At 34.1% G+C, this 14,176-nt stretch overlaps 1 protein-coding gene across 17 annotated transcripts in view; it reads right to left on the bottom strand.

The window, feature by feature from the left end:
- Nucleotides 1-14,176, bottom strand: part of DLG1 (discs large MAGUK scaffold protein 1) — a 248,247-nt gene that overhangs the window by 17,977 nt on the left and 216,094 nt on the right. For all 17 annotated transcript variants that reach the window (XM_019651456.1, XM_019651484.1, XM_019651466.1 and 14 more), the window contains 4 exons: nucleotides 13,804-13,854; nucleotides 12,822-12,923; nucleotides 12,399-12,571; nucleotides 637-746 (listed from right to left, as the gene is read on the bottom strand). In XM_019651456.1, the coding sequence (XP_019507001.1) occupies nucleotides 637-746; nucleotides 12,399-12,571; nucleotides 12,822-12,923; nucleotides 13,804-13,854 (436 nt within the window). The remainder of the gene's footprint in view (nucleotides 1-636; nucleotides 747-12,398; nucleotides 12,572-12,821; nucleotides 12,924-13,803; nucleotides 13,855-14,176) is intronic.

Below are 14,176 nucleotides of genomic sequence, written 5' to 3'. Positions count from 1 at the left end.
GTAGAGGCTTGATCACTGCACTGTACACCAGAAGCTGATGTTGTATAATATTGTATGTCAACTATAAGTGAATATATATATATATAGTCATGGGATGTGGAGTATAGTGTGGGAGTGGAGTCAAGGGAATTGTATTAGATATGTATGATATGAGGGGGGGGAGTGGGGTGGCAGATTGGGGGAGGGGGGTTGTCACTTTGACGGGTAAAAAGTATAACTATTGCACTGTGTTGCACAGCTGAAACTAAAAAAATGTTTATTTCACAATAAAAAAAAGTAAATTCTATTTTTGCCATCTTATAGGTAAATAGTTACACATTATTTTATTCTCTGAATGTTTACTCAGAGCTATATTGCCTAATTCAGTAGGTACTAACCACATGTGACTAGTTAAACTTAAAATTCTAATACGTTACCTTATACTTCAGTATATTAATGTTGATGATGATGACAGTTAATATCACAGAGTGCTTATTTAATCATCAGAACAATCCTAAGAGGAGGGTATACTATTAACTTCTCCACTTACAGATAAAGAAACTGAGGTGCAAGGAAGTTAAGTAAATTACCTAATCTAATAAGTGATAGACACTGGATCAGTACTTAGAGGCCATGCCTTTAGGCATTTACACTTACATGATATTTTCCATGGTTTTGGGTTTAATAAAAATGGAGATTGGGTAAAGTTGTGCAATCTGTAATCTCTTTATGGCATTTCCAGACACATCGAGGATACAGTGTTTGCCCTAAAACAGAGGGGAAAAAAAAGAAAAAGCAAGTGAATCAAGTATTATATTAAAGGTATATTTCCTACAGGTACAAAATCTGAATTATGATATATTTGGATCCTGTTCACCTAAGCAAACTTGTCATTTGTTAGCAAATTTCAGAGAGGAAATGAAATAAAGACAATGAATAACAACTATAAATAATTTTCCTTGCTCAAATATTACATTTAAAAAAAGGAACGAAAATGTAGTTCCTTTATTCCTAGTTTTTATAGACCAGTCATCTCTCAAACTGGCAACCAGTATGGGTTTCCTAGCTTTTATTTTGCTGAAAAAGGGCATTAAAAAAAATCCTAAGCTACCATCTTACCATAACCATCATTTCATAAAAGAATAAATAATTAACAAGGTAAAAAGGCTTAGAATAAAGGAGAATCTTTAAAATGGAATAAATTTAAATTTATAAAACCGCACTACCACTCCACTATTCAATTTCTCATTTTATTGGGGACTAGCAAACACTGTATCACAAACTGGCATTTGGGAATCCCAGTTCTGATTTAAGACACTTCTGACATGCTTAAGTTCACTGCCAAAGGCCATTTAGGTTTTTAATGAACATGAACATTTCCATGTTAAATAAGGTAGTACTTATAATTTATGAAATGGATTTTTAAAGTAACATTTTAAATTAGTTAATCCCCCATAATGCACCTTGTAATCTAAGGGCTTCAGTCCACTTCAGTGAATGATAATTTCACTTTTGTAGGATATTTAAAATATAAAAATTAATATTATATAAATACTTCAAACACATAGAAAAGCAAAGAAAATAATAGACATACATGTACCTACCATCTGCTTTTATCAGATATTAACATTTTATCTGATTGATTAGAAATGTAAAAATACTTTACACTGAAACATTAACATTCTATCATGTTTGCTTCATTTTATCCTTTTCTATAGGTAAAGTTTGAGAACAAATGGTAGACATACATCTTTACCACCTATTTCCTAAAAACAATGATATCTCTTACATAACTACAGTATAATTTTAGTTGCCCATCTAATGTCCTTTACTGTGAAAGAAAAAACAAATTTCTTGGTTCATGATCTAATCCAGGATCACACATTGCATTTATTATAGCTGTAACGTCTCTTTAGTCTCTGTCAATTTGGCAGTATTTTAGTCTTTGTCTTTTACGATCTTGATATTTTTGAAGACTTACTGAATAATTTTTTTTTCACAGAATATGCCTCAATTTGGTTTTGCCTGATATTTCCCATTAGATGGCAGGTTACACATTTTTGGCAGGAACACTGCAGAAGTGAAGTTGTATCCTTCTCAGTCTATCATATCAGGAGGCATATGATATCTATTTGTCCTATTACTAGGGATGTTAATTTCGATCACTTATTTAAGGTTTTGTCTGCCAGGTTTCTCCATTGTAAGATTACTACTTTCCCCTTTGTAACTGATAAGTATTTTGGGGGAGGCTATGTTGAGACTATGTCAATATCCTTTCTCTCATTAGATGTTAATTCACTCATTAATTTTAGCACACACTGATGATTCTGGACTAAATTATTACCATGGTGGTTATCGAGAGATTTCCTCATTTCATCACTCCTATCTTTGTTGGTAGACATTCAATTAATTGTAAGGCAAAGGTTTCCCTTCTATCCGTTTATTTATATATTGATTTATACTATTATGGACTCTTGGATTCTTTTTTCTCTATGTTATAATCAGTTATTGTTATCTTTTAATATTCAAATTGCCCAGTGGTCTTTGGGGGACCCGAGAGTTTGTCTGCTGTGTCTTTCTGACATATCCTCATCATTCTTTGAGCACTTCCTTATTTTTCTGGCACAGCAAAATATTCTAGGCTCAGCTTGGACCTTCCTAGTCCCAGCCCTGGAATCAGCCATTTCTTCAAGGAGTTCTGGATCTTTTTCATGGAGAATGATATTGAGAAGCCAAGATCTAGGCACTACATATTCTCATTGTTTACTGAGGAGTCATTTTCAGGCCTTTTTGAGGACAGAGCAAGAGAACATGTATATATACACACATCTCTATTTCTACATCTATCTATATTAGGATGCATGGGTTTATATTCATATCTCTAATTCCAATCCATTTATTAGAGTTCATTCTACCCTTTATCCTTTCCATATTTCTAAAATCCCTTCTCTGACAATGAGAGAAACCAGCTCTCATTATTGTCAACACATTAATTAACTCAACTCCAGAATATGTATTAAAGTAGTTTCAGAACTGTTAGCCCACACCACTCTGAAAAACAAACCTACTAATTACAGTTCAATATTTGTTTACAGGTCTTTTTGTCTTTAACCTGTGTTCAGGATTATTGGGATTAAGACTTTTCTTCCCTCCCTTCCCTTCTTCAATGCAGTTTTTTTTGAAGTATAGTTAGATTAATTTAGTTTCTATTTGTATATCATTTTGTTTTTCCCTTATCTTTCCTTGTTGATCTTTATGAATATATAAAATGTTAACATAGTTGTTCTAAAAGTCAAAACTATATAAAAAGGTATACTAGAAGAAATGTCATACCTCCATCCCATCTATCTCTTTCCCAATCTCTCATCCTTTCCACCCCTCCCTCCCTCTGTAGGTAACCAATCTCATTAGTTTCTGATTTATCATTTTTATAGTTTACTTTTGTGTGAATTGTGTATTCATATTTTTTGTCTCTTTCTGTATTAGATTTTTGGTCTCCATTCCCTCAGATTTTAAGAGTTCTTTATATATTGGGAATTTCAGCCCTTTGCTTGCAAATTTTTTCTGTTAGTCATTTTTTGACCTTGGTAACAGTGTTTCCCAATTGCTTTTGGAAGATTTTTTAATCAAGTAAAAGTCTTTTTTTAAAAAAATGTGGTCAAATTTATCAATCTTTTATTACATCTGAATTTTAATTCACACTTAAAAAACCTTTGCTAGGCCCAGTTATATTTTCTTCTGTCAGTTGTATTAGAGCTAATTTTTGTATATGGTATGAAGTTTGGTTTTAATTAATTTTTTTCCAGTTGTCCCAGAACTATTAAAAAGCCCTTTATTAAAAGCCCCAGTGATTTGAGATTGCACCTCTATCAGATACTATATTTTCATATGTATTTGGGTCTTTCCTGTACCCTCTTTTCTATTTTATGGTCTGTCTATTCATATGCCAGTTGTCACATTGTTTTAATTAAGAAGGTTTGTATAGTATGCTTTAATATCTGGTAGGGATACAATCCTTTCTAGGTTTTCTTTTTTTAAAGATTTTTTATTGGGGAATTGGGAGAGAGGAACAGCACTGGGGAATTGGGAAAGGGGAACAGACAAGGTGCTGTCCCTCTGTTCGCCAGTCTAGTTATGGAGGACATCGCCCCACCGGCCCATGTTGGCACTATCATTGTGCTCGTTCTGTGTGAATCAGATTGGTCACTGGGCCCTGGATAGCTGCTCATGGCGACTTTTGGCAGCCCACGCTGGCCGCCAGCCACTTACATCAGCTTTACAGCATGCTGTCACGGGCGCTCACGGCAGCCCAGCTCCAGGTTGAGCTGTTGTTCACCATCTTAGCTGTAGAGGGCGCAGTGTCACTGGCCCTAATGTGGGATCTGAACCGGGGCCCTGTTGGCCAGAGCCGGCATCCCAAGCCAACTCTCAATCAACGTGCCACTCGGCCAGCCCTCTAGCTTTTCTTTTCGTTATTTTCTGGTTTTCATATGAACTTCAATTTGACTTGTCAAGCCCCATAAAAAAGCTGGTAGGTTTTGTGTTTTTTTTTAATTGGGATTGTATTTATATACAAATTAACTTAGAACTGACAACTTTACAATACTGTCTTAGCTAAGGACAAGGGCTGTCTTTACAGTTGCTCAAGTCTAATATTCTTTCAGGAGTGTTTTATAGATTCCTCATATAAGTCTACCTATCTCTTATTCAGTTTACTAAGTGTTATTATTCTAATTCTTAAAAATGAGTGTTTTTCTATCATTATCTTCTAACTGGTTATTGTTCATATAAAGGAAGGCTATTATCTTCTGCATTTTAATTTTATATACTGCTACTTTAGTTTTTTATTTTATGTGTTTAATTTTGTAACAGCCTTGAATTTTATAACAAATTTATAATTTATTTTAGAAAATAAATTTTATAATAGATTTTGTATGGTTTCTCAGATATATTATCTAAAAATATAATTTTACTTCTTTTTCCAATTCTCATGTTTCTTATTGATTTCTTTTGTCTAAAGCACTAACACCTTGATTATAATGAGTATGTGAAGTATAATGCTGAATAGTAATGGAGATAATGGGCTTCCTTGCTTTGTTCCTCATCATAATGGAATTGACTTGTGTTTCTCCCCTTAAGGATTTAAAACTAAGAATATCCATCCACCCACCCACCCATCCATCCATCCATCCATCCATCCATCCATCCATCCATCCATCGATCCATGTTAATCTCTCTACTTTCTACTTTTTTTTTTTTTGAGAGGCAATAAGGGTTTGAGATCCAAGAACTGTAATTCTGGAAAGCACTGATTCAGGCAGAAACCCAAATAGTGTCAATCTCTCTACTTTTAAAAAATAACACCAGGGCCGGCTGAGTGGCACGTTGGTTAAGAGCTGGTTTGGGACGCCAGAGGGCCCCGGTTTGGATCCCACATATGAGGGCCAGTGACACTGCCCTCCACAGCTAAGATGCTGAACAACAGCTCAACCTGGAGCTGGGCTGCAGTGAGTTGCCGGCGACGGCAGGTGGGTTGCCATGGGCTACCGTGTGTAGCCAGCAGCCGCCATGAGCGGCCGTCCAGAAGCTCCGGAGACTGATCTGCCTCTCCTGGGGAAGAGCGCAATGATGGTGCCAACTTGGGCCAGTGAAGCAACGTCCTCCACAACTAGACTGAAGAACAAAAGGACAGCAACTTGTCTGTTCCCCTTCCCCCTATAACCCAGCGCTGTTCCCATCCCCCAATAAAAAATCTTAAAAAACAAAAAATAACACCAATCTCTATATTTTTTTGTCGCTCCCCCACACCCCACACCCCCGGAAAGGTATTAAATCCTACCAAAAGCGTTTTTGCCATCTATGGATACGTGGTTTTACTATTTAGATCTATTAATGTGGTCAAGTACATTAATGGATTTTCTAACTTTGAGCTGACCTTAAGTTCCTTTAATCCCAAGTGGTCATGATATATTATTTTTATAATGTGGTATTGGATTCTGTGTACTAAAATATTTAACACTTTTGCATTAATATTTGTAAGTGATACTGGTCTATGATTTCTCCTGTCCTCATCAGATTTAAATTATCATTATTATACTTGCTTTGTAAAAAGAATGCTCTTGAACAGTTTATGGAACTTTAGGACAACCTAACCTTTGAAAATTTGGTAGAATTCCCCTGTGAAGCCACTGGGTATGGTGCTTTTTGTGGGGTATACGTCCTTGATAACTTCCTCTATTTCTTCTAAAGAAATCTTTCCATCTCTAATAGGTCATTTTGGTAAATTATCCATCTCAACCAAATTTTAAAACTTATATAAAGATATGCAAAGTAGTTTTTTATGATTTCATAATATTTCAATGGTTATGCCTCCTTGTAATTTCCTGTTTCTATTATTTGTGATTTTTCCTTTTGGAAAAAAAAAATCAGGTTAGCTAATGGTTTGTCTACTGGGTTAATTATTATTATTTTAGATATTGTTTTTCTATTCTCTACCTTATTAATTTCTTTTAAAAACTTTTTGTTTTTATTATAAAAAATACATGTGAGTGACAAAAAATGTAAGTAGTTCAGAAAGAATATAAATTTAAAGGTATAAGTTCTCCTTTTCCTCATAGCACCAACCAGGAGGGCTGTCAGTTTTGTTTTTTAAACAGTTTGATTATGGCATAACTGACATACAATCAAGTGTATGTATTTAAAGTACAGGCATATCTCGTTTTATTGTGCTGTGCTTTATTATGCTTTGCAGATAATGCATTTTTCCACCAACAGTGAGACAAAATCCTCCACCAGCAAAAAGATTACAACTTGCTGAAGGCTCAGATGATGATTAACACGTTAGCAATAAATTATTTTAAATTAAGGTATGTACACTGATTTTTTTTAGACATAATACTATTACATACCTAACAGACTACAGTATAGTGCAAACATAACTTTTACATGCACTGGGAAAAAAAAAAAGATTCATGGATATACCCCACTTTGTTTATCCATTCACCAGCTGAAGGACATCTGGACTACTTTCAGTTTTTGTCCATTACAAATGGAGCTGCTTTGAACATTCATGCACAAGTCTTTGTATGAACATATGCTTTCTTTTCTCCTAGGTAAGTACTCAGAAGTGTTAGTAGGTGTATGTCTGAACTGTTTTTCAAAGTGATTTTATCATTTTATAGTCCCACTGTAAAATGATAAAATTTTATACTTTATCAATTTAGAGTTCCAATTGCTCCATATCTGTCACAACTTGGTAATGTTTAGTTTTCAGAAATTTAGTCATTCTAATGGATGTGTAGAGGCACCTCATTAGGTTTCAATTTGCATTTCCCTAATGACTAATTATGTTGAGTATCTTTTCATGTGCTTATTGGCCATTTATAGATCTTTTTTAGAGAAATGTCCTTTCAAATCCTTTGCCCATTTTTATTTTTACTTCATTTTATTTTAATTTTATTTTTTATTGGGGAATTGGGAAAGGGCACCAGCCAAGTTGCTGTTCTTCAATCTGTGTTATGGAGGGTGCCTGTCACCATCTGACTTCCAGTCGGCAGCTCATGGCCTCTAAGTTCAAGGTGCTGTGTTCAGTCTTAGTTGTGGGTAGGCATAGCCACCATCTCATGCGGGAGTCGAACCGGCAGCCTTGTTGTTAAGAGCACACACTCTATCCACTGAGCCATCTCGGGGTGCAGCTCAGCTCAAGGTGATGAGATCAGTCTTAGTTGCTGGTGGGCATAGCCCACCATCGAACAGGCAATCTTGTTGTTACACCAGCTGAGCCATCCTGCCACCTGTTGGCAGCTAAGTGGCAGCTCAGCACAGGTGCAGCGTCACTGGCCCATGTGGGAATTGAACCAGCGACCCTGTTGTTCAGAGCTTGTGCTCTTAAGCCAACTCTTAACCAACTGAGCCACTCAGCCGGCCCTGCCCATTTTTAAATTGGGTAATTTGTCTTTATTATTGTAAGATAATTTTTTTAACATATTCTGGATACACGTCTTTTATGATATATGATTTGAAAATAGTTTCTCCTAGTATATGGCTTTTTTTTTTTCATTAACCGTGTTTTTCAAGAGCAGAAGTTTTAATTTTGATGAAGTTCAATCTTGCTACACTTTCTTATTAGTTTATCTTTTTTTTTTTTTTATGGACTGTGTTTTTGGTATATTATCTCAGGAATCCTTGCCAAACCCAAAGTCATGAAGATTTTCTCCAAAGTTTTCTTTTAGAATAGTTATAGTTTTAGGTTTGTAATTTTTGACTATTTAGAGTTAAATTTTTTTATATGGTATGAGGTGGGGCTAGTCAATCATTCCAGCACCATTTGTTGAAAGACTATCCCTTTCTCTCCTCAATTGCCTTTTCATCTTTGTCCACTTTTTGTGGGTCCATTTAAGGATTCTCTAGTATGTCCTATGGATCTACTTGTCTGTCTTTATGTCAATACCACATTGTCTTGATTATAGTATATATTTTTTGATTACTGTATTTTCCTTTTTTTAGCTGAGCCATCCTTCCATCTGTTGGCAGCTCAGCGGCAGCTCAGCTCAGGGCAGAACTCGAACCGCTGTTGCTCAGAGCTCACACTCTTGAGCGAGCTCTTAACCAACTGAGCTACTCTGCAAGCCCTTGACTACTGTATTTATTTATTTATTTATTTATTTATTTATTTATTTATTATTATTATTATTTTTTTTTTAGCTGAGCCATCCTGCCACCTGTTGGCAGCTCAGCGGCAGCTCAACTTGGGCTGGGGATCGAACTGCTGTTACTCAGAGCTCAAACTCTTGAGCAAGCTCTTAGCCAACTGAGCCACTCGGCTGGCCCTACTGTATTTTTTATGTCTTAAAATCGAGCTGTGTTGCGTCCTTCAGTTTTGTTCGTTTTCAAAGTTGTTTTGACTATTCTAGATCTTTTGCATTTCTGTGTGAACTTTAGCATGTCAATTTCTACAAAAAAGGCTGTTGGTATTTTGACTGGGGTTGTACTGAGCCTAAAGCGCAATCTGTAGAGTACTGACACTGAAACAATATTGACTCTTCAATCCATGAACATTGTGTATCACTCCATTTATTTAGATCTTTAATTCTCTCAGCAATGCTCTGCAGTTTTTAGTATATTGGTCTTCAAATCTTTTGTTAGATTCATCTCTAAGTATTTAATATATTTTGATGCCACCGTAAATAACGTTTTCAAAATTTCAATTTATGATTGGTCTAGTATACAGAAATACAACTAAGTTTTGTATAAAGATTCACACTGTAGCCTTCAACCTTGCTAAACTTATTAGTTCTAGTAGGTTTTTTTTGTAGATTCTATCAGATTGTTTTATATAGGCTATCATGTCATCTGCAAATGAAGGAAACTTTACTTTTTCCTTTACAATCTGGATGACGTTTCTTTCTCTTCCCTATTGCACTGGCTCTAGTATAATACCGAAAACAAGTGTTGAGAGTGGATATCCTTGATGTATTTTTAATCTTAGGGGGAAAGCATTATATTTTTTGAATAATTAAATGTAGGTTTGTGGAGAGTTTTAATCAAGCGTGGATGTTGATTTTGTCAAATGCTTTTCCTGAACTGTGGAGGTGATCATATGGTTTTCCTTTTTGTGTTTAATATGGTGAGTTACATTGACTGATTTTCTAATATTTAAATTTACCTTGCATTCATTGGATAAACCCTACTTGGTCATGACATATTATATTTTTTTATATATTGTTAGATTCAATATGTTAAACTATTGTTTAGAATTTGTCTCTATGTTCACGAGGGATACTAACCTGTAGTTTTTTGTAATGTGTTATCAGGTTTTGAAATCTAGGTAATGTTGGACTCTCAGCATGAGTTGCGAAGTATTCCCTTCCTTTTTAATTTTATGGTAGAAAATGGGTATTTTTCTTCCTTAACTGTTTGGTAGAATTTATTAATGAAACCATCTAGACCTAGAGTTTTCTTTGTGGGAAGGTTTTTAAGTACAAATCAATTTATTTAATAGATATAGGGCTATTCAAATTACCTATTTCTATTTGAGTGAGCCTAAGTAGTTTATTTCTTCCTAGGAATTTATCTATTTCATCTAAATTGTTTACTTAGTGGTAAAAAGTTGTTCCTAATATCCTGATTTTTCTTTTAATATTTGTAGATTCTTTCACCTCTCTCATTCCTGATATTGGTAATTTGTGTCTTCTCTTTTTTCTGATGTTTGGTTAAAGGTTTATCAATGACTTTGATTTCCTCAAAGAACCAGTTTTTGTAATTTCACTTTGTATTTTCTCTGTTATGTAAGAGTTAACAGGTGGTTTTAAAATTTCCAGTTGTTGAGGACTTTTTGTTTTTGATTTTCTAATAATGTATAGCTTTACTGCATTGTGATCAGAGTATTATTTGTAATATTTGTACTTTAACTTCCTGATATTTTTTTCGCCACAGGTTTGCACAAGAAGTAGCTTGCTGTCATCTGTTGTTTATTTTTCTATTTACCAGTAATTTGAAGTTTGGATATTATCTGTCTTTTAGTTACCGTATTTGCTGGTGTATAAGACGATTTTTTGGCCCTGAAAAATATGCCTCCAAGTGGGGGGTCGTCTTATACGCCAGGTACACTTCAGANCCCGTGCCATAGTGGCCTCCCGATGCCCGCCCACTTCATTCCACATACCGTTCAGGCATCAGCAGCGCTGCTGGGTGTATGCTCGGCTGTTATGTGATTTTGCTGTTATGCGATTTTACCACACTCGCAAAATCGCACACAGCCGACCATACACCCAGTATGATAGCGCAAAATTGCGAATCGCGATTTATGTATATGTTTGATTACATACAGCCTTGTGACAGTTTTCCTGCATGTCATAAGCATTTGAATATAAATATAAATGTTGAAATCAAATCTGATATTGTTTTACCTTTTATTTGGTGTGTGGAAGGTGTGCAGAAGAGGGGGTAGTCTTATTCGGCGAGTATATAACAAACTCTGTATTTTGAGTGGAAATGTTAGGGGGTCGTCTTATACGCCCAGTCGTTTTATACGCCGGCAAATACGGTAGGCTGAGTGTGTGTTTTTCTATATTTTTAATATATTTAAAAGAAATATATTACAAATAAAGCTAGCGCTACAATTTCCTTCCCTCTCCTCCCAAATGAAAACCTTTAGATATTGGCTGTATATACTCCTGAAGTAGATGTGTCATTCTCATGCATGTTTTTATGTTTACTAAATGTGTATCCATAAACTATATAAGCTGTTTTATGTTATTTCAAGTTTATATAAATAGTATACTGTATATATCTTTTACAACTTCATTCACCATTACAATTTTGAGATTAACGTGGATACACTGAACTAGTAGATATATTTGTTGATTCATTCTAGCTGCTGTATCCCACTGCATGAATAAATAATAATTATCTATTCCCCTTTGTTTATTCCAATTTTTCACTATTATAAAATGCTACTATGAACATCCTTATACAGGATCGTCAGATGTGAATCTCTACTTAGCTACCAAGAAGTAGAGTTTTTAAGTCATAGGATATGTGCATTTAGTAGGTATTGCCAAACTGTTTCAGAAGTTCTAATAATTTATATTCCCATTAACAACATCTAAGATTTCCTGTTTTCCCAAATTCTTGCCATTGACATCTCAATTTCTTCCATTTTTAAAACTAATCAGAATTAACCAAACTTCTCATAGAAAAAGTAGCATTTACAGATGGAAAATTGAGATGCTGAAGTACTGCTTTATGTTTTGTAGGTACTTTATGAGTGAGTCTTAAACTACTAGTTTTGAAGGTATAAAATAACTCACTCATGTTGATTTTCTAGGCCCAAGGATTGAATTAAGCATAGCAGCGTACCTGGGACACACTGTTGTGGCTTCACCAAAAAACTGCTTTAACCCAATGTCAATATATCATCATATTACTCTGAAGGATGCTGTCAGATAATCTGCTGGTGTTCCAGTGTTGTTGAGTATTTTTTATACTGTCGTTTATTAAATGGCTATTCAGGAGAAATTTCTGTCTAGTCTCAGTACCAGCAGCAACTACACTTATCTTGAAGATCTGGTTCATTATTGATGGACATTGTTGATCTTAGCTTCTTAATTATGCTAAGTGTTGGAAACATAAGTCTACCTCTAGCAAATGCACAGGACCTTAAAATAACCTCCCTTCTCAGAGAGATTTGTGTTATCATTTCTATTCTCATTTTGTCAATCTTCTTTATCTTGTATATATTTTCCTAAGCCTTGAAAATTAAATATTTAACTGAATGAATTAATAATATTAATTAATGCTTCAACATCTCTATTTTTAAAAAAAAATATGAATTATAAGTTTCTATCCCCATTATTCTTTCATACTGTCAAAGGCATATTTAATTAGAAACTAAATTCTGGGATCATTTCGATGCTTACCTTTTCTGCTACTTCTCGCACAGACTGAACACTTGTTCCATACAGATGGTTGTTATATTGGCCAGCTTCAATGAATTTATGTTCCTGGATATCTTTTTCCATCTGTTCTCTTGAAGTCACAAAATGATAATCTCTTCCATCTACCTCATAATCCCTTTTTGGTCTAGTTGTATCTTTAATAGAAAAGAACTTGAGGAAGTGTTTAGTATTAACACAAAAATCCATTTTCTACTTAAACAACTGTTTTATAAAGTTCACAACAGAGATTAATTTAAATTTGAAAAGACAAAAATATGGAGGATGAAGGAATAACTGATAAAATCTCTAAGTATAAACATTAAAAAATGGTAATGTTTACTTTTACCACACACAGTGACAAAATGTTAAGAGTGATAATTAAGAATTTTTATGTGGGTTACTCACGAGGAACACATGATCCAAATTTGTCAGGAAATTCTGAGATCAAGTCATCATTTATCCTGTCTTTCATAGGTCCCAATATGATCACTGGTCGAGTATAATTAACTATAAAGATAAACAGCATGTTAAAAGGAATGAATACTAAACAAACATCAATGTATTTTGTTTCACAAGAGAACAAAAATATTCTTAACTGCTATAAAGAATTTACTTATCTTTCTCCACCAATAATGCTTAACTTGGTAAGTTTATAAACCTTCACTAAGATTTTAAATTGAAGTCAACCTCCTGTTGGAAGTAACAGACTTGATAATTCAACCAAGTTAAATTCAGCATTTTAGCAGATGTTTCTATACATTGCTAACATCATCTCATTACAAATCAGAAAACACAGTACTGTGTTTTACTGATCATTTCTGAAGTACAAACTGTAAGGAAGCAGCTCAAAGGGCAAGAAGAAACTGGCTATTAAGAAGTGATATAATCACAGGAGTGATCTAGAAAGATAATCTAATAGAAGTGTATACACTGGATTGTATGGGATCATGCTTGAACAAAGGAACTTGGTAGTGAGAGTCGGAATTAACACTATGGTAGGAGAGATGAAAAGGAGGTGATAAATAAGAAAGAAATGACAGAAGAACGGCCTAGAAACTGATTGGACAAGGCAGATAAGGAACAGAGAAAGATCAAAGTGGTTCTAAGATTCTGAACAAGCGTCACTGGAAGGATAATGATACTATTATGAACACTGGAAAGAAGTGGCCTTGGAAATAAAACACCAATAGAAAATGACTAGATTGTAATATACTGTGGGCTAAACCATGTTTCATAAAATACATATAGCAAATTTCTACATTTATATATATAATAAAAAACATAGTAAAACTATAACATTTTTTTTTGAGGTATGAATTAGAACTATTTCCCAAATTAAGAAATATATTTTTTAGAAGATTGTAAATCATCAACGGGCATTACAAACCTTCTTGTTGATTCACTGGTTCATAAGACAAGACATATTCTTCTTGACCACCTATCAGAAAGTTAAAACACAGATAAGAAAATCTATAAAGATAACTAATGCTAATTTAATTCTTCACATATAACTTAATAGGGCTTTTCTGAAAAAATAAGTAAAAATGTAGAAAAAGATACTTTATAAATTATTTCTGGCAAGATTTAGTAAAAAAAAAAGGTGGCAAATTACAAAGTCATAAAGGTTAAGTTTGATAAATGTAAAAACAAAATATAAATGTGTTATTTAATAACTACCTTTCTGTTATTCTGTGTTTTACAGATTATCATTACATCTATTTAAAACCTTCATTTGTATGTCAGGTATGTGCCATTAATTT

The sequence above is a fragment of the Hipposideros armiger genome, unplaced genomic scaffold, assembly GCF_001890085.2.
Source record: "Hipposideros armiger isolate ML-2016 unplaced genomic scaffold, ASM189008v1 scaffold_8, whole genome shotgun sequence".
NCBI lineage: Eukaryota > Metazoa > Chordata > Mammalia > Chiroptera > Hipposideridae > Hipposideros > Hipposideros armiger.
This window is presented reverse-complemented; position numbering and strand designations above follow the sequence as displayed.